General features: G+C 45.1%; 1 protein-coding gene across 2 annotated transcripts; it reads right to left on the minus strand.

Annotated features, from left to right (window-relative positions):
- On the minus strand, positions 1-22,647 carry NSFL1C (NSFL1 cofactor). Of its 2 annotated transcripts, XM_045833332.1 has the most exons (10): positions 22,489-22,647; positions 20,109-20,206; positions 13,425-13,499; positions 11,596-11,601; positions 10,842-11,007; positions 10,136-10,228; positions 9,034-9,143; positions 8,512-8,649; positions 2,188-2,352; positions 1-408 (listed from the first exon to the last, which is right to left on the minus strand). In XM_045833332.1, exons 1-10 carry the CDS (start codon positions 22,591-22,593, stop codon positions 246-248), a joined length of 1,119 nt encoding a protein of 372 aa, XP_045689288.1. In that variant the 5' UTR covers positions 22,594-22,647; the 3' UTR covers positions 1-245. The 2 variants fall into 2 exon arrangements, with proteins under 2 accessions (XP_045689288.1, XP_045689289.1); XM_045833333.1 differs by lacking the exon at positions 11,596-11,601.
- Between the last annotated feature and the right edge of the window lie 1,746 nt (positions 22,648-24,393).

The following is a 24,393-nucleotide window of genomic DNA, read 5'->3' on the forward strand; positions in this document are numbered from 1 at the left end:
TTCCTTCCATTTTTTTGGTTGTTTTTATTTTTTTCTTTAAAGTCCATTGATCGTCACAAAAACCCAGGAAATGCAACTAAGGAGAAAACAAATGTCCAACTGAGATCTAAGAACCCAGAGCTACAGAGGAGATGTGGCACTGGACTGCTGGGTGTTCAAGAACAAGCTGGAGGGGCGGTCCCCACAGGGCAGCTGGCCGTGGGAAACACGGGAGGAAGGCGAGGCCGCCCGGCAGGGCTGGATGGCTATGTTAACCGCTGCACGATGACGGCGTTGAGCAGGTTGGCTTCCTTAAGGGTCTGGTTCTCATCAGCCAGCTCTTTGTTCGGGAAGGTAGTCATGAGGACAAAGCTGGTGGCAGCCATGGCTGGCCGGGCATCCACGATGAAGAGTCGGATGTCGCTGATCCTGGTGGAGCAGGGGTGAGGGGGGAGGTGGGTGACAGTGCCCTTCTTTGCAGCCCACCAACCCCACCCTGTGGAAGGCGGTCCCCCTGTCCTGCCTCCTGGCCCTGTCCTCCAGAGTGGCTGAAGCTCTCCTTCAGAAGCACACTGGATCAGGCCACTCCCCTGCCTATAACCCTTCAGGGTTGCTCCCATTTCTTTACGAGAAACACCAACCTCCTCACCGTGGTCCTAGGGCCTAATTTCAAACCATTATCCTTCCCCTTGTTCCCCATCACACCATGCTCCCTGCTATGTCTGAGTCCCTTTTTCCAGAGGCTCCTATGTCTGATCCTTTCCCTGTCATCCTAATCAAGCCTCAGGCCTCAGCTTCAACGCGGCATCCTCAGGGCAGCCTTCCCTGCAAGCTCCTGTCTCCGTCCCCTGGCCCTGCTTCCATGGTGCTGATAAAGTCTGTAATCAAACAGTTCTGGGATATGATTAATGTCTGTCTCCTCCTGTAGACTATGATGAATTCCACAAGGGTAGCAAATATGTCTCTTTCGTAAATCACTAAAACTATTAGTGAGAAGAATCACTCAAGGTAAGCAACCCTTAGGTGCCAGGAATCCCTACTCTAGACACTGCTTGTGTCCTCAACCCGGAGCTCATGAGAATGGAGTCATCTGAAACAGAGAGCCTTCTCCCCTAGAGCGCTTAAATAGGTGTTTCTTTCTGCCCTCAACCCTTAACATTTATGCAATCCACAATCGCCACACCTAAGGGCCCAGACCTCCATGATGAGAATCTGAGACTGTCGGCAAACAGAGTGCTCTCACCCACCAGCTGGTAAGCATTTGGGATGGGCTGTCCACCCTGGGGAGTGAGCAGCACTTACACTGAAAGGCTGGAGTTAATGAGTGAAGCGAAACTGAGCCAAAGAACTCATGGCAGTGGGATGGATTAATTCCTTTAACCGCAAGCACTGAAGTGCAGTAAGTGATTCCTACTGAACAAGAAATGTTTGAACAGAGCCCCATGTGCTCCTGGGGCTCGTTTCACAGCTTATCTGACATGCGAACCTCGCCAGCGCTCAAGGATAGTCAAGCCATTCACCGAGCCCCACATATGGGTTCTGGTTTACCTGGCCCATAACTGATGAAATTCAGAGACTGCTGTTCTAGAAGAAGAAACTGCCCAATATCTTTACTAGTAACAATCCATCCCTGCTAATCACTTCATCACTCTGTGCCTCAGTTTCTCTATCTTTAAAATGGGGGAGGCACAGTTTGCTTTGATCCAGGCCACCCAATCTGACATAGTAGAGCAGGTACTCTAGAATTCTCAAATGCCAGATCTAGAAGAGACCTTAACAGCCCAGTGGTTTTCAGAGGCCCCTTGCGGGAAGGGGGTGGAGGAAGCTGTGAGTGGGATGCTGGTGCTATGTCTCTCTCTCCTCTATCAACCACAGCTGTTCAAATTTTATCTGTTCTACACTTGGACTTTAGCACGAGATTTCCTTTGAACAAAGAGTTTGGTGGCTGAAAAATCCCTAAGAAATCCAATCCTCTAATTTTACAGATGAGGAATGAGACCCACAGTAAGGAAGTGAGCAATCAAGCAACATTTAATGGAAGCAGGGACCAAAGGCTTCAGACTTGCATCTTTTCCTATCCCACTGCCTCCTCTGTGGCAAACGCAGAGTGCCTGCTGGTGTTGAAAGAAAGAACAGCACCCCCTGCCCTCATTTGCGGGAGCCTCTGGGACCCTCCTAGAATTAGCTGGGCCAGACAACATAAAGTACCTGTGGCTGTGATTAAATTTCTGCACCAGCCTCCCACCGTCAGCAAGCCGTATTTGGATGTTTGTGGTAGGCTGTGACTCATCGATTGAGATGGAAGAGCTGGCTTTGGCTTCGTTTTCCGCTTGTTGTGCTGGAGAGCTGGTATGCAACACCTGGGGTGCCGTGCTGAGGAGAGAGGATCGTGTCAGGACAGGAAGAGAAACAAAGCCCCCAGCAGGAGGGAGGTCCTATCTCAGAATTTTACTAAGCATTTGGTACATCTAGCACTGAGTTTGGTGTTGTTGAAACAGTGACAAGACAGAATGCCTGCCGTCATGGAACTTATAGGCTCAGTGGAATTCACCTCAAACTCTGGGTTACTGCTAGCTCCCCCTCACTTCTGGTGACCTTGGGCAAATTATTCAACCTCTTCTTCTTTGGTATCCTCACCTGAATAAGGGCTTAAAGAAGGGAGGAAAGCAGTATGCATGACATCTGAGGGTGGGAGATGGGGACTCGAAGCTGGAGGACCCAACAGACCAGGAGAAGTTTTAGCCTCAATGAGAGAGGCTGAGGGCAGAACCGGAAGAGAGGCATTCCAAGTCTGCAGTGGAGGCAGGCCTGACGCAGCCTGGTAGCAGCTGACAGGATGAGTCCACTCTTTCCCTGGGATGGAATTTTCAGGCCTGCATTCCCTACTGCAACCTCATTCACGCTGTGTATTTCATACTCATATGTCAACTATGAGAGAGGGGGCAAGATTTCCTGAAGGCCACAGGAATTAATTATACAATATGGACAAGTCATGGTGTTGGCTGCAGTGTTTAGAGCTCAGATCTTATAAGCAGATGGGGCGAGAACTCACCCAACAGCTAGCTATGTGCTGTTGAGCAAGTTATTTAAACTCCCTTACAATAAGAGTAGTAACAAGAATCTTTAATAAGGGTTGAGGGTACCTGCCTTGCCCAGTTTTTGAGGGGATTAAAGGGGAAAATCAAATACAGCACTTAGGGTGGCTGACAACCACAAAATGTACCCAGACTCCCAACTCTCCACAAGCACTTAGAGCCTTTGTCTCTCTCCTGTAAACCACCGTATGTCTCACTCTCAGCCCTTCTCTGAGCAGACGCCCTGGCCTGGGCCTCTGTAGAAGACAGGCCACGAGATGAGAGCCTCTAGCCAGACTGGTTCCTATACCTCTTCCTTCCCTCTGATCTTTACACTTAAAAAGGGCACTCTTAGCAAATTCAACTGAAAGTGCTTTCCCAAGTGTGTTCCCTGGGGTCCTAGTCCCTTGAGATATTTCCAGGAAGGTTCTGGAAATGCCAGATATTACACTAATAGCATCACAGGCCGGTAGCATATTAAAGGTCTCAAGAGACTGTGCATTTAAGGCAAACTTATTCTACCACCATGCCCTTTGTTTGAGTTATACTTGTTGACCTCTTGCAGAGAATTTCAGTCTGCTGAATGACAGCCATTATTATTCGGGAGTCAGTGTGATGCTGGAGAAACAGCACAAAACCTGCCATCTAGTCCCAGCTCTGTCACTAAACTAGACAAGATGTATGGTCTTGAACCAGTCACTCAGCAGGGCTTCAGTTTCTCCAGTGTAGCACAAGGAACTGACCTGCTGCTGTGAAGCTTAGATGAGATAATGTACGCCGAGGGCCCAACACAGGACACTTAGGAAGTCCTCCATACAAGGAGGCAACTGATGTTTTTGGCTTTCTGTCCAGCACAGCCTCTTGCATTAAGTAGATGCTCATCATTTGAAAGTCAAGGAAAGCCTGACACATGAACTTGGCTGGCTGCTTCTGACTATTTCTCTTATACTCTCTGAAAATAAGGTGGCTGAGGGAGGTGTAATGAATATAGCATACATTTATGAAGCACCCATTACCAAGCTGGACCCCGTGCTGAGTACTTTACATGTATTAGTTCACTTAATCCTCACAATAGGGGTTCATCATCTCCACTTTACAGATGAGGAAACTGAGTCATAGTGGGATTAAGCAACTTGCCCAAGAGCAGTTTGCTGGTTTGAGGTAAAGCCGGGATATAATCCGAGCTGTCTACCTCTAGGTCCTGGGCTCTTAACACCTGCCACACTCTCCTGCCAGGTCTGGGAGTCAGGCAGACCTAGACTTGACTTTAGGAACATTACCCAAAGATGAAGTTTCCCCATCAATAAAATGGGAGTTAAATAAAATCTCCCATAGTTAAGATAATAACTAAAAATAACACACCATACCCAGAATATATCAGAGCACAAATAGAAGTCTTTGTGGCTATGCATAAGCACACAGGACAGTGTGGAGGATAAGGGCAGAGATGGGCAGGAACCCAGCTCTGCACTGGCCAGCAGTGTGGCCTTGGGCATGACTTGACTCCCAGATAGAGGGCAGAAAGACAGCTGTGGGGGGTTGCAGGGTGTGGGGGGATGAGCAAAAAAGAAGAGAGAAAAACTCATGGACACAGACAACAGTGTGGTGACTGCCAAGGGGAGTGGGGTTGGGGGAGCTGGAGAAGTATATGAGGGGATAACTGGTGATGGATGGAGACTTGGCTTGGGGTGGTAAACACAAAATACAGTGTACAGATGATGGGTTGTAGAATTGTGCACCTGAAACCTGTATAATTTTGCTAACCAGTGTAACCCCAATAAATTCAATAGAAAAGAATAAAATAAGCCTCTACATCCTTATTTATAGAAGGGGGATCACAACAGGATTAAAGGCTGTAACACATATGAAATGCTTAGTGTAGTGTTTAGCTAATTGCAATAAAGCAAAAATAGCTGATTACTATTTTCAAGGTCCGGTTCCACTTACACTGGCCCAAATTCTAGACCCAAATCACTCTGAGATGATACTGTCTATTCTCGGGCTGTAAATGGAAGGTCATCTGAGAGGCACTCCCAGCCTATGCTTCCCTAAAGGAGGGTAGGGAGTGGAGAAATGTCAATATCAGACCTTATGATTCTCACTTGGAGCAAGACACTCAAAAGAACATTAGTTCCAAATTGCTCCCATCACTGTATAGGACAGCCATGGGCATCTGCTCAAGGGAAGCCCGGTCTGTTTGGCGCCTGACAACTGCTATCTCCTGAGCCATTCCTCTCCAGCAGTGGCTGGGCCATTTGTAGCAGTGAGGGCACTTCACTCAGGGGCAGGAATGGCCAGATCAGATCAGAAATCTATAGAAAGAGGCATTTCTTTACTATCTCCCTGAAATATCATATAACGAGTCACAGGGAAATCGGGTCTCATTCAGATCAAGAGCCTCAACCACCTGACTGCTCACTTCCTTTATAGTGGGAATAAAGTGGACACTAAGGTGCTGTGTTCCCACTACTTTAAGTCCTGAGGCCCTTTTAAAAAATGACCACCTCAGAAAGCACGGCAAGCAGGAAAAGCTCATCCCACACAGTAATGACTGCCTTCCAACCAAGTGAACCCTTGGTGTTTGTTACTCAGTACATACACTCTTTTCCTAACCTCCGAATTAGTTCTCATGCAAATTACTGCAACAGCTAAACCAACAACAAAATGTAATGAACAGAAATAATTTTTTCAACTGAGAACAATTTATTCATTCACTTCAAAGCATGTTTTCAGATAACTGGAAAAAAAAACCCCCAGGACTGACTAATTTTTGAGGCAAACCTGAGAAATTTTTCTGCAGCTGTTGACTTCTGATCATTTTAGTTGACAAAATGACAATGGAAGACAGAGTAAGACCCTGGCTGGCATGGCTCAGGAACTGAGCGCCTGCCTGTGAACTGCAAGTCTGCAGTTGGAGGTGTGTGAGAGGCAACCAATGGATGTTTCTCTTGCATATTGATATTTTCTCCCTCTTTCTCCTTCCCTTCCCTGCTCCTAAAAATAAAATCTAAACCCTCTACGCAACACCCCCCCAAAAAAAGAAAAGAAAAAAGAAAACAATAGTAAAATTTATGGGAAAAACTAAAACAACAACAAAAGACACCTGCCCATCTGGTTTAGATTAAAAAGCTAAAATAGCATCTTGCTTAGCTATATAAAACTTTTTTAAAAAGTCAAAACTGAAATAAAATGAAGTTGGAACTGGCTATGAACATTTATTTAGCTGACAAGCATCACACCTGATTATTGAGCTGTTTCAACTTATGGGTTCACCATCCACACTAATATAATAAAGTATGTATTACCATCCTGCTAAAATAGACTACCTTAAAAATATTTTCCCTTTTTGAGATGTGGAGTCTTGCACACATAATATAGTTGGACCTTACCATAGTAAAAGCATTTACTTTAAGTATTACAAAATCAAACACAAACTGCAAAGTGTTCTCAGTTCTGAGCCTTTCCTTGTAACTGTTGGTGGGTAAAAGACTGACACAACCTTCTTGGAGGTCAGTTTTACATCTTAAAAATGTGAAGACCTTTTGCCCTGGCTGGCGTAGCTCAGTGGATTGAGCTCGGGCTGTGAACCAAAGTGTTGCAGGTTCAATTCCCAGTCAGGGTATATACCTGGGTTGCAGGCCATGACCCCCAGCAACCGCACATTGATGTTTCTCTTTCTCTCTCTTTCTCCCTCCCTTCCCTCTCTAAAAATAGATAAATAAATAAAAAATCTTTAAAAAAAAAGTGAAGACCTTTGGAGCTAGTAATTTCACTCATTTCTAGCCCAAGATTAATGGGTATGTAAAGATTTAATTAAAGGTATTCACTGCAATGTTGTTCATAATACTGGCAGCTGCCTAAATGTTTAACAGTAGGGACTGCTTCAATTATAACACATACACAGATAGAAACATATTAGTACTAGAAATATTACAGAAATACATCTACTGATATAGAGTGAGAGCCATACTATACAGATTAGGCAAAATAGCAGGTGACAAAACAACACGTTTATACATATACCATACATAGTAAACTAGAACAGTATTTCCCAGATACTAACTGGATGTAACTGGGAGTTAGATTTAGGAATAGTTTCTATTATTTACCTGAGTTTTCTATTTTTTTTTGAAAGAAAGATAAACATATTTCATTTTAATAATACAAGAAAAAATTATCTGGTGCTCTCAAAGCTTATTGTAGCCAACAGGGAAGGTACAGGTGACCACCCTGAGCACGGCTGTCCTGGACTAACCCAGGGACCCCAATGTGGTAGGTAAAATGATGAGACAGGGTGGACTTAACTATGTTGGTTCTGGTAAATTACAATCCAGTGGTCTCTAATGTCCTGAGATGTGACCCTTGCTCCTGCTGAGGAATGAATGGCCGATAAAGAGATAGGGGATTGTAGGAGAGGAACAGCCAGCAGCTCAAAGAGCGTAACTACTGAGAGACCACACCGGGACCCCTAGATGTAGATGTGGGTGAGATGAGCAAGGACAGAAGCCAATTCAAGAGCTGCCAGATCTAGATCAGAGAGGATATTCTGTTATGCAGGAGTATGGGAAGGAATGCCAATCAGAAGGCCTGGGTTCCAGTCCTGGCTCCACCACTTACTAGTCATGTACCCAAGGGTAAACCTTGAAGTCCAAGCATCTCAGCTTTCCCTTTGTAAAATGGGGACTGTACTGTGCTGAGTGTCTCTCAAGTGCACTCAGTCCCTCTGAACAGTACTGGTCAAGTGACCCCTTAACCATGGCCAAAAAATGGGTGGGTCCCTGAGAGAAGGCAGCCTGTTTAATGGGTAGGTCAAGGGTCTAGATAGAATTCTGTCTATCAGATAACAGTGACTATTAATTAATCAGATACTATTGGGGTTTGAATGCAAGATGGAGGTCATGGCAGAGGAAAAAAGGCAGAAAAAGTCATAGGAAATGACACAGTGAATGCCACGAAGAGCCACAGAAGAGCGAGCTACCATAATGGTGGACCAGCAGCCTGCACTGGGCAACAATGTCCTTGAGCTTCTTTGGATCCTGACCAGTGCTGCTGCAGACTTTCTGGTAGGGAGAGTCTGGGTGCCCTGAATATGGGCATCTGTCTCAGCCTTAAGCCATCGAGGTCACCCCTGCCATGAACACCCTAAATCACTGAGTCAAAGCAATGAAGTGTCACCCTTGCTGCTTACACTGACTGCTCACTGTGGGGCAGTGCTGTATGTTCTCCTTGCAACAGTAACCGAGAGGTTAAGGACTCTCATTAGTCCCATTTTATAGTTGAGCAAACTGAGACTACACAGTCCAAGGTCATGTGGCTCGAAAGCAAAGAAGACTGTCAAAGCTCCTGTTCTCCATAATCTCCCTCCCATAAAAATAGAATGTGAAGTACTTCGTAAAGACTTAGACAAAGTTTGCTGAGCCCGACGGGCAGTTCCGCTCTCACCTGTGCTGCTCCTTACCTGCCCAGCTTCTGACCCTCGCCAGTGAAGGCTTTGAAGACTCCCTTGGGCTTCACGAAGTCCTCATCTCGATGGTCCTCCATGTCCAAATTCACCTGCCCACCGTGAGCTAACCTCCGCAGCTCTGCTGGCACCTCCCTGCGGGAGAAAAGGCAATGCTGGAACCCACACAGAGCAGGATGGGAATGAGAGTGCTTGCTGTACGAATGAACTTTTCAGTTCCAATTATGGAAATTGCTGGGCCTCCTCAGAAAGCTGGCTGCTCTAGTGACCGCCCGTCTGCCTCCCCATCTCTCCTGACTGCTCAAAGGCCCAGCAGAGACCTGCATTTACTTGGTCACTTGGCTGTGCTTGAGGCCCAAAGGGGAAAAATAGACACAAAGTTTTTGGCACAGATCTGTGAATCTGTACCTCAGCTGTGCTAAATCTGCTTACACATGCTTACTTCTTAAACAGCAAACATTTGGATCAGCCTCTTCTTTCCCACTCTGCCATGGAACCCGGGGGAGTTTTTCTGCTCACCCTCTGCGGATGGACTCCAGAAACTGGGCATTAGACGGGTCTTGGTAGCTTCTGAGTTCGCCATTGTCCAGGCTGAATCCACTCTTCCAGAGTTTCAACACTACATGAACCTGTGACAACAGGAGGTAAGCAGTCCACACACTGTCTGGAACCTGGCAAGCACACCTCTGTGAACCTGCAAGTCAGGTTTTTCTATTTTACCGTGCCATTACTGAACAAGTAAAAACTCATGTGCGAGGAAACTGACCAACCAACCAAGCATTAACCTAAAATAAGAAGGCAGTATGAAGCAGGTTGAGAGAATGAGCTTCGATGAGAGCAGACCTGGGTCTGTACCTCCACTTTGCCAATTGCTAGCTCAGTGTCTCTGAACAGGTGACAGTGAAAGCTGTGGCTTCCTCATCTGTAGGACCTCCAGTGTGCTTGGCACGTAGCTAAACTAAACCACTCACAGATTATTTTGCAGTCATTTAAAATATCTGCCATATTCACAGAAAAGGGTCTAGAAAGCTAAAAGCTGACATATTAGCAGCTGCTCCCTCAGATGGATAGATTTTCTACTTTCTTCTTCCTTGACTTTATTTTGGAATAAAACCCAAAATGATTAAAAACAAATACATGATGGAAGCTACTGGTCACAAGGCTACATGAAAAAGCTTATGGCATTAATATGACATTAAAGCATTAAAACAACCTTGAAATTGTTTATAGAGCATGATTATTCTTATTGGAGGGGGACCCTTATGCATAGGGACAGGAGGACCAGACAGTAAGAGCAAGAAACATTTTTTAAAAGTTGCATTTCAGGCCTCTTTGGGTGGTCTGAAGACCGAATTCTTTAGCTGTGCTTATCCCACCAGAGAACCCTGGATACACTGTCCAGTGCTAGTAAACTCCTTTATTTGTCTACCTCCTCTGCCCAACCAGATGAGAGCTACCTTTGATTCTCAGGTAAGCCTCTCTGTTCATGGACCACAGCAAGGGCACTGTCTCTTCCCTTTCACAGGCTGCCAACTCATGCTCAAATGTGACCAATCCCTTCTGAAAATGGCAGAACAGTTCAAAAGCATCTCCCCCTAAGGCAGGTAGATGGTACACTCACATCTTGACCAGAATGCCGCCTCCTTTCTCCTGCCACATAGGCAGACTCTTCCTCTGGTGCTGCCCCAAGGCGGTAGCCACCCCCTGCAAATGGCTATAAAAGACAAATTCTTAAATACTTGAGTGGGTCGATGGTGGTGGGGTTACTCACATACAACGATACATTAAAAGCTTGTTAACTACTAGAGACACTTTTCTGGGGTATCAAAGGTAGAGTTGCAGGACCAGCTACATGCCTGGCCACTAAGTGGTTAGGGTCAGGGGGAAAACTGGAAGAGGGGGATGCTGCTTAGCAAAAGGGAACAGCTGCTCCTAGCTCTAGTTCATCATGGCCACATAGAAATCCGTGTAGAGGATAACAGTGAAGAATGTTTGATTTTCCCAAAGAAACGGAAATCCAGATTTTATGTAAAACAGGTGGCTATTAATTCAATTAAAACAAAATAAAGGAAAACACCAAGTCAAGTTGGACGGCCCACATAAAACATGTGCAGAACCCAGTTCAGACCAAAGGTTTGAAAACACTGCCCCAAACCTTGATTTCATGTAAAGGGTGGGAGAGACTGTGCTGCTCTTCTGTGTATAAGAGGTAGTGAGCAAACAAAAATTAAAACAAAAATTCAGTCACCACTGGGGTGAGGAGGGCCCCTTTCCCCAGCTCTGGAGCCTGAGTCCTGTGGACAGAGACAAGGACCCTCCATGCTCACTCTCGGTTTACTGGTCTCTCCAGGGCTCTTGGTCATTCGCTCCACAGCTACGGCTCCATGTTCCTTGGCACCTTTAAACAGATCATCCACCAGCTCATTGGGACTTTTCTTCCTGGGAGGGCCAACAATCTGTTGTCCACTTCTCTCAGAGCCTCCGGCATAAAACCTGTGCAGAAAATACACACCTAACACCAAGCACACTTGGAAAACACGAATATGCCAGGCTTTGGACTAGGTACTGGGAACACTGAGGTGGAGGGTACTGCGCCCATCTTTAAGGAACTTCTGTCTAGTTGGGGACATGTGTAAGGAGGCAGGCAGGCACAAGGCAGTGTGAGCAGCAACAGAGGTCAGTTTAAGGGGTACTCTGGGAACACTGAGCTGGGGAGGACAGTGAAGGCTTTCTAAAAAGGGTATCTTCTGAGCTGAGTCTTGAGGATGAGTTTATCAGGTGAAGAAATCAGGGATGGGCATTCCAGGCATGCATGACAGCACGTCAACTCCAGAGAGTCCCAGCTGGCAATTATCCATCTGGGGGCCAGCAACTCTCTAGGACATAGCCACTATGGTCACAGTCAGAAGCAGCTACCACTAGCAGCTCTGGGTTAATGGTGACAGTGCCATGGTTAGTACAGGCAGCAAGGCTCCAGGGTTGGCTCTGCTGCTGAGTGACCCTGGGCAAGCCAGTGCATTGCCCTGTATCTCACTTTCTTCGTCTCTGAAATGGGAGGTAAGAACCACATGCCCTACCTACCTGCTCCTTAAGTCAGGGCCATGAGGTTCAAATCAGCAGATGTATGCAAAAGAATAAGCACAGAGTAATGCGCACATGTAAGGTGGTGTGATACAGCACCAAGAGCTCACCCATGCCTCACCTCACCTTGCTATGCTTGCTGACATACACTGGGGCACTGAGGAGAGGATACTGGAAAAGGCCAGGGATGCTCAAAAACAAGTCTCAAGACACCCACATTGGGCTTTGCAGTGGACCAAGCATGACTTGAGATTTACCTGGTCTGAAAGCCGTGAGTCCCACAGCCTGATTAGCTGTGCCCTTATTACTTGTATTCACAGCTAAGTCAGTAGCACGTCTCTGGGTGGGGAATTAAGAACCTATAAAAATCAGCCTTAGCCTTTTCTTTCCTGACATTCCTTAGAGAATGCAAGACAAGAACACTGCCACCAGTGTCATTAGGTCTGAAATGCTGAGGGGCCAAGGTCAATGCCGGGAAGATGCAACAGGATGAGAGGAGGAAGAGGTCATGTAGGAGCTGGGTCCTCACATACTTGATGACATTGCCTGTCACTCAAAGAGTGCAAAACCCTGAAATTAACATTTCTGGACCTTGAGTGGATCTAAGCAGACTCTGAGGCACTGTAAAGTGTATCCAGATGAAATCAGAGTATAGAACACATATAATTTCTCAGCCCACCTCCCAAAGAATGACCATGATGAGGTAACTGCATGTCTATAATGGTTATTATACAATGCTCCTTAGGAATGTCTGACGGGCTGAGGCAGTGTCCACTGGGAAGCAAAACTCATGAAATGAGGCTGCAGTCAATTCATTCTTGCTCATTCCAGGGAGATGAAGTTCTGCTCGTGGACTAAAAGGTCTTTATTATAGTTCCAAGGCTTGGGATCTTCAAACCTTGACCTACAAACTAGGAACCTGGGATCAAGTACCTTGAAAATATTCATGCCCTTGATCTATTTTCATTTCTAGAAGCTATTCCAAGAAAGTTATCTGAAATGTAGTCAAGGATGAACAGACAGAGATGTTCACATCACTGACATTTACAGTGGTAAAAAATGAAACAATTTTAACACTGGACATCTCATATGATGGATTATTATTATAGTCATTGGAGACACCTATAAAAAATTTTAGTGGCATGAAGAAGTGTTTAAGATGTAGCAGCAAATGAATAAAAGCAAAAAACAAAATTATCTGACCATCACCATGTAAAATACAATATAAAACAAATTATATTTATACACACAACCAAGACTGGGTAGAAATATGCCAAAATATTAATGCAGTCACTAAATGGTAGATGGATATATTTTTTCATTATACTATTCTGTATTTTCTACAATGAACACTAATTTCATTACAACATTCCCAAAAGTTAAAAACAAATAAACTGTGTGTATATAGTGAGGCAATATATACTTATAAGCCTTCTATTCTGTTTATTATATGATACACTGCTTCTCTAATTAAAAATAATGCTAGAAAGAAATGCATCAAAAATGATACCTAGTTACTATGGTATTATGATTTTTCTTTATTGATTTGTTTCCCTTCCTACAATATTCTTCAATCAATACACATTATTTAATAATTAAAAACAAAAAACAAACCCGGCTACACCAAAAGTACAGAAACAGGGGACAGGACTGACTTCTAGGCTATCTCTGGGAGGAGGGGAGGCTGTCCTACTGCGTGTGTGACTAGTCTGCAGCAGCAATGGTAATGATAACCACACACAGTTGTCCTTCCCATGATTTACACACGACCATGATTCACACATTGTCAAGGACTTCATGTGCTCCGTGCTCCCCCATAAAAGACTCACCTCTGGCCCTCTTCCTCATCCTCGTCCTCGTCCTGGTCATGAATGAGGTCTTTGAAGGATGTTACCCTGTTATCGCTGGAGACACAGAAAAGAGCAAGATGATCTTGGGGGGTTCAGAAAGGCAATCCCCACTGCCAGCTGCCGGGGAGTTGAGGACTCCGGAGCTAGATTTTTTTGGTGGGACCGAAAGAGGATCTTCATGGAAGGAAGTTTTTATGTGAAATACTAGGGCATTTATTTCTTCAAGGTCACACAGGACTGAGAATAAGTTAGAAAAAGGGGGACCGAGAAGCAGGTCTATACTATTGGGTTGGCCAGAAAGTCCCTTTAGTTGTTTCCATAAAAGATACATTTTTCATTTTCGCCAATAACTTTATGGATTCGGATATTTTGAGTATGTTGGCTATCCCTTGGGCAGTATAATACTGACTGTTCTCAACTAATGTCTCAGTTTGATCGCTGTCACTTCAACTGGTCTACCTGACTGTAGAGCATCACCCAGGAAGAATCTCTAGCACGGTACTTTGCAAACCATTTTGCATTTTCTTCTATCTTCAGTATTAAAATGGCTATACAAAAATTCACCAATTTTGCTAAGTTCTTTTTTTTTAAATGCAGGCTGAGGACAACGGTCACAATACAATCTAACAAAATTGTTTTGAATGAAATTAAAGACAACTAAGCGCTGCTAGAGCCATCTCAGGGAAAAAACCAAACAAACTTTTTGGCCAAACCAATATTTTAAAAACTAATAAATAGCTATTTTCATCATTTAATTTTTAAATACTGAGGGAATGCCTGTGCTAGGCAGTCACCTAGATGGTAGGTGTATAAAGGTGAACACACACAGTTGTTACCACTGACAGCTCTCATAGCACTTCAGCCAGGAAACCATCACTAAACACTATGCAACAGGGCTACGGCAGAGGGAAGCACACGGGACGCAGGAGCAGAGAGCCACGCGCTGGGTGGGGAAAGGGGAGCACCAAGAAAGGTTCCCAGAAGAATGCAAGATTTGGACTGAAGGGTGAGGAACTGGTAGACTGCCATTCAGCGTACGGGTAATGGGATACGGGCAGTGGGGCAGTGGGGCTGTGGGAAAGGGCACCAACAGGGCACCACAGGAAAGCGGCCCAGGAACACACACAGAGATCACCAAGAACACACTGGAGGAAGGACAGGAGGTCAAGATGCAGAACAGAAACGAATATGCGGGCAAGGAGGCCTCTGCCTGCTTCTACTGTAGTGTAGTCAAGAAGTATTCATCACTGTTTAGAAAAAAGGCAGAGTGGTCTGGAGTGTGGTAGAGAGGACACACTAATAATCGGTGTGAGAAGGGTTAACACCGCTGACATTGTCTCACACCGCCCCTTTTTTCCAGTTTAGATCTGTCCTCAAGGAACAATCTTAGTTTTCAAGGATCACAAGACACACATTTTTATAAAAACATTTTCTGTGTTTCTTAGGAGAAAACAGTAGCTTTCCTATGATACGGAGGCAGGAGGGTAATACAGACTTTGTGAGGCCACATGGAGAAGGAAGAGTTGTCTACTAGGAAGAAAGCTCTGGTTCGGTTTTGAAGATTAATTTCAAGGAGACAAGCAGGGGACAGGACAGGCTTTGAGGTTCCATCAACTTGACCTGGGAGGACAAAGACCAACTGATGAGGCAAATACATTCCCTGCTTGAGTTGGCTGAGAGCAACCTCCTGGACATTCGGTTCATGCTCTATATGACATGGTTCAGGAAAGTAAAAATCCTGTCTGTTCGTAAACACCCTCAAACATCCATGGGCACCCTTGAGCAAACCACTTGCCCTGGCTATGCATTTGATTCTTTCCCCTCAAGTTCTTATACTCAGACTCTGCATAGTACCTGACAGACTCTGGTGTCCACATACCTGCGTCCCATCCCAACTTAGCCGCCCACCCTGGGGTCTTGCGCATGCTAATGAAGTTTCTAAGCCTTCGTTTTCTCATGTGAAAATGGAGACAATCACAGCACCAACCTCTTAGGCTTTCTGTGAACAGGTGGGGTACTGATGCACATGTCAAGTACTACTCTCGAGCAGTGGTTCTCAAAGTGTTGGTCCTGGGACTGGCGCATCCATGTTACCTGTGAAACTGTGAGAAATGCAAATCCTCAGGCCCCGCCTTGGACTACCTCTTCAACGGAAGCTCTGGGGGAATGTCTAGAAATCTGCTTTTAAGGTTCCCTCGAAGTAGTTCTGAGGCATGCTCAAGTTTGAGAACCACTGCTCTTAGAGTTTAGTGGTAAGGATGTCTTGGGGACAATGCCAATTTCAGAATATTTTGTCTACGTACTCCACAAGATGGCAAAATGTCTGAAAAATCTCAATTTTTCAGCAAAAAAACTCTATCTCCCAGGCTACCCTGGCACCCTGAAGAGGCACAAAAGTTCTCTGTCAGGTCACATTTTCTGTGGTGTAAATTGCCAATACTGAAACTATTAGTTACATGGGGCCACCAAGCCTCTGGAACGTGATTAAGTGCAAATATTTAATTTTAATTAATTTAAACAGACCCATGAAGCCAGTGGCAACCATATTGGACAGTGTAGTTTTAGAGAATCAGACAATTCAAAAAGTATGGTTTTGTTAGCTGAAAGGAAAAACAGTAACTAATTGCTACCCTTTGGTTGACCCTGCTAGGTACAGGAGTTGGGGGTGCTGAACAGGAAGGCAGTAGCTGTGGATTTAGACAGACTTGGGTTTGAATCTGGCATAACAGCAACTGTGAGTTACTCAACCCCTCTAAGACTCAGCCTCCTGACCTGTGAAGGGCGAGCCCGCTACCTACCACCACCTCGAGTGACGTAAGCAGAGACCGCAGGCGAGACTATCTGGCAGAGCTACAGATGTGAGTGTTCCTGAAACACTGGCTCTCCTGCTTCCAGGAATTTACGATTTACTGAGGGATAGGGAAAATTAAGGTAAACAGCAGGAGAGGAATTCAAGACAACATAGCAGAGATGCCCCCAAGCAACTTGAGGAGGACATGAACTGAAGAGGTGACTGAAGTACAGCTGCGACTGGAGTGCGCAGGCACAAGATCACAGCGTGCTGCCCATGGGTGGGGGTAACATGCTCAATGGGGCAGGTGGACGTGAAGGTGGACACAAAGAAGCACTGAGGTCTGGACAGGCCTAATCAGGCTAGAGGCTCAAAAAAAAAAAAGCAGAACCAAAAATAAGGCACAAGTGAGACACCAAAGTAATCAGTCTGGTTAAAATAAAAATTTAAGAAATGAGAAAAAGTGGTTAAGATCAGGACGGTAGGTTCACTGCAAACTCTGGAGGACCCTGAGTGCCCACAAGAGGAGGCGGTACTGGCTGAATGCCAGAAGCAGAAACAGATCTGCATTTAAATCCTGGTTTTATTAGCTGTGAGATCTCAGGGACATGCCCAGCTTCAGTGTCTTCATCTGTAAAATGGGAATGACAACAGTACTCACCTTGTCAGGTTGTAGTGAGGACTAAAGAAATAAACATGTAAGGACTTAACCCAGAGCCTGGCACTTGGTAAATGCTCACTAAATGACGGCAGTTACTACTGAGTTTACGGCAATGCCTAACCTTGCTTCTGTCCCACAGACCTTTGAGAATCTTAAATGCTATGGATTTCCTTTCCAGAAAAGATACAACAAACAAATTTTTGCCCAAAGATCCAGGTAACTCATGAACCGTCTCACATTCATTCCAGATTTCTCCAAAGGGACCAAGGCTTCTACACCAAGAACCTTTGTTCTAGAGGCAAAGGAGCAGTTTGCTAATTGATGTCCACAGCAGCAGTGATGACAAGAAAGATACCTGAGAAGATGAGAGTGGGGCAGGGGGAGGACCAGAGGCAGGCTAAGGGTCCTGCAACAGTCAGGTAACGTAGGATTGGGGGTGAGGAAGAAGCAGGCCCTGTACAGAATTCCTTCGAGGCGCTGGTACAAACTTGGCTTCTGGGAATGCAGTCAGTGTTTACCTTCTGGACAAGGAAAACAATGCAACAAACCGTGCCCTTCCTCTCCCTCAGTGCCAAGTCTGAGGCTCACCCAAAATTATAAAGCAAGGCCTTTAGGTCTGCAAGTGCTCAGTCTTTTACTCCCCTCAGTCTTAAAATTAAACTCTCCCATTTCCTTGATTCTTTTATTTTTATGTCTATTTTTAAATATGCGTACTTGTGAAATGAGATAGGTAACACAAAGAATGGGGAAGGTGAGAAGGGATGCTTATGTTAATAAAATGACAACAGTAGCAGCTAACATTTACTGTGTTCAAAATGCTTTATAAGTGTTAACTCATTTAATCTCCTATTTGGTAGGTGCTACTAACATCTGACAAGTGAGAAAAACTGAGAGACTGAGATGTTAAGTCACCTGCCCAAGGTCAGTCTCCACAGTGACAGAGCTGGGATTCGAACCTAGGCAGTCAGGCTCCTAGGCCCATGCTCTACTAAACCACTCCCTTGATACAACTTTTGAGATTACTAAAGAAGTGAGTATGTGACTGACACCATAGGCTAAGTTTCGACTTCTCCCGTTCTGCAGTTCTGACATGCCAACACCTCAACAGTAACCTGGGGTGGCTATGAAAGACACACCTCAGAAACCAGCAGCTGCAAGAAGAGCCCTTATCCTAATAATCATATCACAGGAAGTAACATCCTGATGTGCCATTAACCCTGCGGATGTTTGAGCAAAAAAATTACAGTGCAGGCCATGTGTATCTGAGAGATACATTCATTACTAGTACGTGCTAAAATGTGAAAAAAAAAAAAAAATTAAGAACACTGCAAATTTGCATTTATTATACTTATATAGTAGAATACATGATTTTTATTTTCAGTTACAATCTAGAAGTTATTAAACAAAAAATATAAAAATTAAAAATTTTTCTTTTCAATTAACGGAAACATGGGTATTGCTAAAAAACACAACCAAAAACTGTGTTTATGAATAACGTGAATTAATCAGCCTCTTCAACAGCTGGCTTTGCAAACGTTTAAAACAATAGTGCTGTGCTCCAGGCATACTCTGCACAACACCTGCAACACAATTGTGATAAGGACTCACTCTGGACTTACAGCACCTAACATATTTTTCTTTTTCTGCTTGTCAAGGGAGCCATGTCTATGTCCTTGTTAGAATTTCCTTCAATTTGTATTTGAAATTGATGAAGTTTCAGGTGGAAAGGCTTATGCACACCTGTAGAGAGTTCTGAACACCTTTTTATTTGTTCTGACACTAACAGCGTTACGAGATTTCTAATAAATATTCTGCTCCTTATTTTTACATTGCTGTTCAGCATAGGACTAGTCTGAGCATTTATTGCCGCAATATTCAAAATTGTGGAGAATATAACCATACGCCATCTCTTGGTGTTCCTGACCACATTAACATTACATGTACCTATTATTTGGTCTACAGTGTCAACTCCTGACTTTGGTTGTAATATTCCATGACATCAGGCTTTTGCGAATCTAAACTTATGGCATCATGGAAATGCATGCTTGAAACTAAAATTACATTTTCCCCCTTTTTGGGTGTATGAGATACAAATGTGCAATCTGCACTAAAAGCAAGTAAGTTGGATTTCTAAGGCCCGTTTTTAGAAGACCCAAATTCAGGGGTAATTGGGATTTATTCTTACAAATAGTACCTACGTATGAAAGTTGCTTCCTTTTCAAGTTGGAGATGAAATTTATATCAGTGAACCAGTTTTCTGCTATATTACATCCTGATGGGTATACAGGTCCTACAAGTCTCTTGATTGTGTCTGCTGGTTTATTACTAGTCAAGTTAAGGGCCTTTGAGTTGCATACTGGCATATACTTCAAAATTTCCTGTGTTAAATACTTTTGAATTGACCATAGCAAAAATGTTTATACTGTGTTTACTGGGCTTGGATGGAATCTAATGTCTAAACCCACATCTGCCTCTAAATCCAGGTAACGTTTTGTCTATTGTTATGTTCTGTCCCATAGAGTGACATACTTTATAATTTTCTACAAATGCTGAGAAAATGCCTCTGACAGATGCTAATCTGTCTACTTTCAGGCGTTCCAAGCAGGTAAGTTTGTCATTAAACCTGAAACTATTATGAATAAACCTAAATGTCTGTAAAGATATTGTAAGTCTATAAAGTTCAACCCCAATACCATCTGTAGACTGTAAATCCTAATTTACCTGATCACTGCAACCTAAATCAGCTATATATGAGATGCCTAAAAATGCATTCAATTTGGTTTTGTCTAGTCATTTAGCATCTCTTTCTTGTTAAAACAGGTTTGAAATAGAACTGATGTATTTACTGGCATATAATAAAATTAGATCTAAAATATAATTTGTGATAAAGCAGTTCTAAGTTTCAAGTTCTGTCTTGGCATTTTTTGCATTTGGTCAAACTAACAGTAGTTGACCCAACATATTCTGTGGCTGTTTTCTAATTTGTCTTCTTATTGGATTTTTCCTTCATTTTTATTCTTTATCCTTTCCAAAAAAAAAAAAAAATACTCTTCACTCATGCCAAGGAGGTATACCCACCAATCAGTCTAGTTTTCTTACTCAAACCCACTGGCCCATATTCCCAGGCCTGAACCCTCTGTCAAGTCAGAAGATAGCTCCTCCTCACTGCTGGAAGCACACCCATGTAGCAACAACTGAAACTGGCTCTTACCTAGGGGCTGTGCCTCTGGACACTGAACTGGGGGTCGCCTGCGAAATGGTCACAATGTCGTCGTCCCCTCCATCCTCATAAAAGCTTGCTAGGGCGATCTGAAACAGAGAGGCAGAAACTTGGGATCCTTAAGAAGGCCTTCATCTAACACAAACCTCCTGGGAGTACAAATGAGCAAAGACACAAAGATATGGCCCACACTTACAAGTAGGTTTGTATCTGGAGGCCACAGAAAATTAGACCAACTGTTAGTCTTCATGTTGCGTGAAACAAAGTCCACCTACTATGGGGGAAAAGTAGCAAGGAGGAAGGAAGGCTGGGATAAAGTCGTTCCTCATTCTCATTTTACTAAAAACTGCGATCTAGTAAAAGCAGTGTGCATTTATTGAGCATTTATTTATGGGCCACACTGAGTGTAACTGTACATGTGTGAACTCATTTCAGCCTCAAAGAACCCTATGTAATTAATACTATTACATTCTCATTTTGTAGTTGATACAAAAGTACTAAGACATTAAGAAAAACTGCCCAAGGTCATGAAGTTGGTGAGGGGCAGAGCCAGATTCCGCCCCAGGCAGTGTGCTCAGGCCCTTACTCTCAACCCTTATCTGATTGATAGCCAGGAGTCATGAATTGTGAGGCTAGCCCAGACTGCTACTTCTACTTTCTGAGTTCCGGTTTCCTAATCTGTGCAATGGGGACACCAAACCTACACAATGGATGAGAGAATTCATTAGTGTTTATGCACAGCCATGTCTTAGCTCTATACACAAGGCATATGCCAGTCTTTTGGTTATTTGTGATTATATGTTTTTCTTATCAACTCAATGGATAAGCATTTACTAATCACTTACATTGCACAAAGAAATAGGAGTACTGAGGTGTACAGAGATGAGAGACATGGCTCCTGTCCTCAAGGTCACCAGCCTTATAGCAGGCAGAGCACTGTTATGGGCCATAAACAGCCCGCTAGTAATAGTGTGCTTCTGCAGGACCTAAAAGGCCTACTGGGAGAAAGAGTGATGGCACGGGACATGCACTAGGCTGGCACTGAGAGGTGCCTACACTCAAGTCCTGGCTGTCAGGCAAGTCACGTCACACATAAGCCAGCTTCCCCACCTACAGTGTAAGGAGATGAGGACTGATGACCTACCAATTGTAACACTTTCAGGCAGAAACTGCATTTTCTATTTCTGCCCTGAACAAGGGCTTCATTCACACTGTGTGACTGCAGAAGTGTGATGATTTATCTCTTTAGGGAGGCAATTTAAATGATGACATGGGCAGACCCAGTTCAAATCCCAACCTCCCTCACTCACTGGCTGTGTGGCCTTGGACAGATCACTTACCCTCTGAGCTTCCAGGTCCTCATCTATACCATGAGGCTCCTCTTTACCTCAGTGTTGCCAGCATTAAACGAATCACCATATGTAAAGTGTCAGGCATATGGCGGGTAAGAGTCTGGACTTTGGAATCAGACATCGCTGAGTTGTAATGTTATCTCTTTACCTGGTGGGTGGTGAGGCCTGAGCATGTAAGTTAACTTCCCTAAGGCCTCAGCTGCAAAATAACTTAAGACACACGTAATACAGTCAGAACAGCATCTGGCTCATGGTAGGTGCTCAAAAACATTAATCATCCTCTAAGATATACGCTGGCCAGGAACATCTACGCAATTCTTTCTGCAATTACTGAATACCTATTGTGCGACAGGCACTGCAACAGTTTACAAAAACCCCCTGACTCATCTGGCTCATCTTAATGTCTTAATAAGTCTTTATGAATATTTAATACGTGCCAGTGAACGAAACGATAATCTCCACGAGACCCCCATTTTACAGATAAGGTAACTAAGAAATATAAATAGGTCCCAACCGCGCGTCGCCACCCCAGGAATAGTTCTCCCAGCAATTCGGTAGGAGGGGGCGTGGGCCAAATCCTTGGCGGGATTCTCCCGCCACCCGCGTTGGCCTACAGAACCAGAGATAAGCCACCACCTTGTCCGCGGCGCCGCTCCACTCTAAGGCTGGTCATTCCGGCCCGGACTCCGTCCGAGACTCTGCGAGGCCGCCACGCCCCCAGCTCCCCCACTCCACGCGGGTTGTTGCAGTGCCCAAAGTCTCGCGGGCCCAGCGAACCCGCGAGGAAGAGTGGAAACTGAAGGCAGACAGAGCAGGTTGGGGCCGGGGCTGCCCTGCGTTTTCACACGACCAAGCCGAGCTGGCGATGCGTGGAAAGCGAACACAGGCGGCCGAGACCTGTGTCGGGCTGCGGCCCCAGCGGGATGACTGTGCGCTTCGGCCGCAACAGGCTTGACGCCGCCAGGCGCCCGCGCCCTGCAGCCCCAGCCTGCCCGACGCAGTACGCCTCGCGGCATTACCTGCAGGTCCCAGCCGGCCGACTCGAGGAAGAAGCGAGCCCGGTCTTCCTCGGTGCCCGTCACGGCCACGAACTCCCTCAGCGCCTCCTGCCTCTCAGCCGCCATCTTTGCCCTGTGTGTCGCCCAAACCGCTCCGGTCCTCGTCGCACAGCCTCAGTCACGCTGCTGCGTTCCGCCAGCGCCAGCGGGTGGGCCAGCCTAGCGGAGCACCACCCTACCTCAGGCCCCGCCCCACACGGTGTCTCACGCAAAGTCTTCCGTGTAGCAAAATCCGCGGCTCTGCGCCCTCTGGCCGTGGCAGCACCCATCACAGCCCAACGGCTGGGATGGGCGCGGCCTGGAGGATGAGAGGCGGGGCGCATCTTAAACACAAGTGTGGAATGGAGGATCCTGAAGGACTCAGTCGCATTTATTCATTCATGGTCTCATCCCATCTTTTCATTAATTATTCATTTGTCCATTTCATAGGGTACTTAAGAGTTGGAAAATTTCAGTTTAAGGTAAATAGTTATAAGGCTAGCAAGTAATGTATATGTTAAAGCTTTTGTTTCAGAAACTGTAGATAAGACCCATCCTGGCTCCTGGGAAAACAGCTAACCTCCTGGGGCACTGATAGAAGACTACCACCTAGGGACAAGTGGAGGTATCCAGGCCATTGTGTTTCAGGGAGGGGCAAATGACCATCTGCCCCTGGGAACAGCTAACTACCCAGGACGGGAATGTTGCAGTTTCTTCTACCTGACCCTCCCTGAATTTCAAAACCCCTCTCACAGCATCTTGTTTATTCTGTGCTATAAAAACCTTGGCCTGGAAAGAAAAGACAAGATGGTCTGTTAGGGAATGAACTTGCCATCTTTTCAGATTGCTGGCCATCTGAATAAAGTGCCCATAAACATTCAATTGCTGTCACTGCTTATTGGGTTTGGTACTGACAGGCAGCCCGAACGCCAGTGTCTTTTCCAGTTTTGCATTCACGTGTTCAATATTTACTGAATGTTATCAAGGGCCCGGTTCCTGCTCTCCAGGGTGAGCAAAGTTCCTGCTCTCTTTTTTATTTATTTTTAAAAATGATTTTATGTATTTATTTTTAGAGAGAGGGGAAGGGGAGAGAGAGGGAGAGAAACATCATGTGAGAGAGAGACACTAAGAGGTTGCCTCTCATACATGCCCAGACCAGGCACCAAACTGCAACCCTGACGTGTCCTGACTGGGAACCGGACCCATAACCTTTCCAACTGAGCCACACTGGTCAGGGCTGTTCCTGCCCTTTTGTCATTCACATTCTAGGTAACAAAAATAGACCTTAAACCAAAGGTCACTCCTCTCTCCCAACCCTTCTGCAGCTCCCCATCTTTGGCCATGTGAATCTCACAGGCCTGTAAGACCCATGCATCAGCCTCTCCTCCTCATCGCTTAGGCTTCTCACTAACTTCTTCTGTCCCAGGCGCACTCTGCCCTTCTTGATGTTCCTCAGTGTGCCAGACCTGCATTTGCACCAGTGGCAAATCAATACATACAACTTTTCATTTTCCATAAAACAGGTGGCTTTGTGTCAAGGAGAAATGGCCTGGGCCCTCAGATCTGTAAATGCGCTGTCCCAAAGTGAGGTGGCTGCAAAGCCACTACTCTCAGTGTTCATTGTGGTGGGCAGGGCTCTCCCCCAACAAGTTGGGTGAGGTGCAAAGGCCTGTTGCTCTCTCTGGGCTTCAAGGCCTACGTTTGAGCAAAGTGGGAGGTGGGTGCTGGGAGGTGGGCCAGCCTAGTGTTCACAGCATTCTCAGACCCAGACCTCTTTTTTCATAATAAATATTTTGTATCACCCTGTTGCTACTTTAAATGGAATTCAGAGATAATAAAATTAACCTGCACTTACTGAAGAAAAAAAAAATCAACATCATGCCCAAA

Source organism: Phyllostomus hastatus, unplaced genomic scaffold (genome assembly GCF_019186645.2).
Source record: "Phyllostomus hastatus isolate PE091 unplaced genomic scaffold, TTU_PhHast_1.1 phas_contig_17, whole genome shotgun sequence".
Taxonomy (NCBI): Eukaryota; Metazoa; Chordata; class Mammalia; order Chiroptera; family Phyllostomidae; genus Phyllostomus; species Phyllostomus hastatus.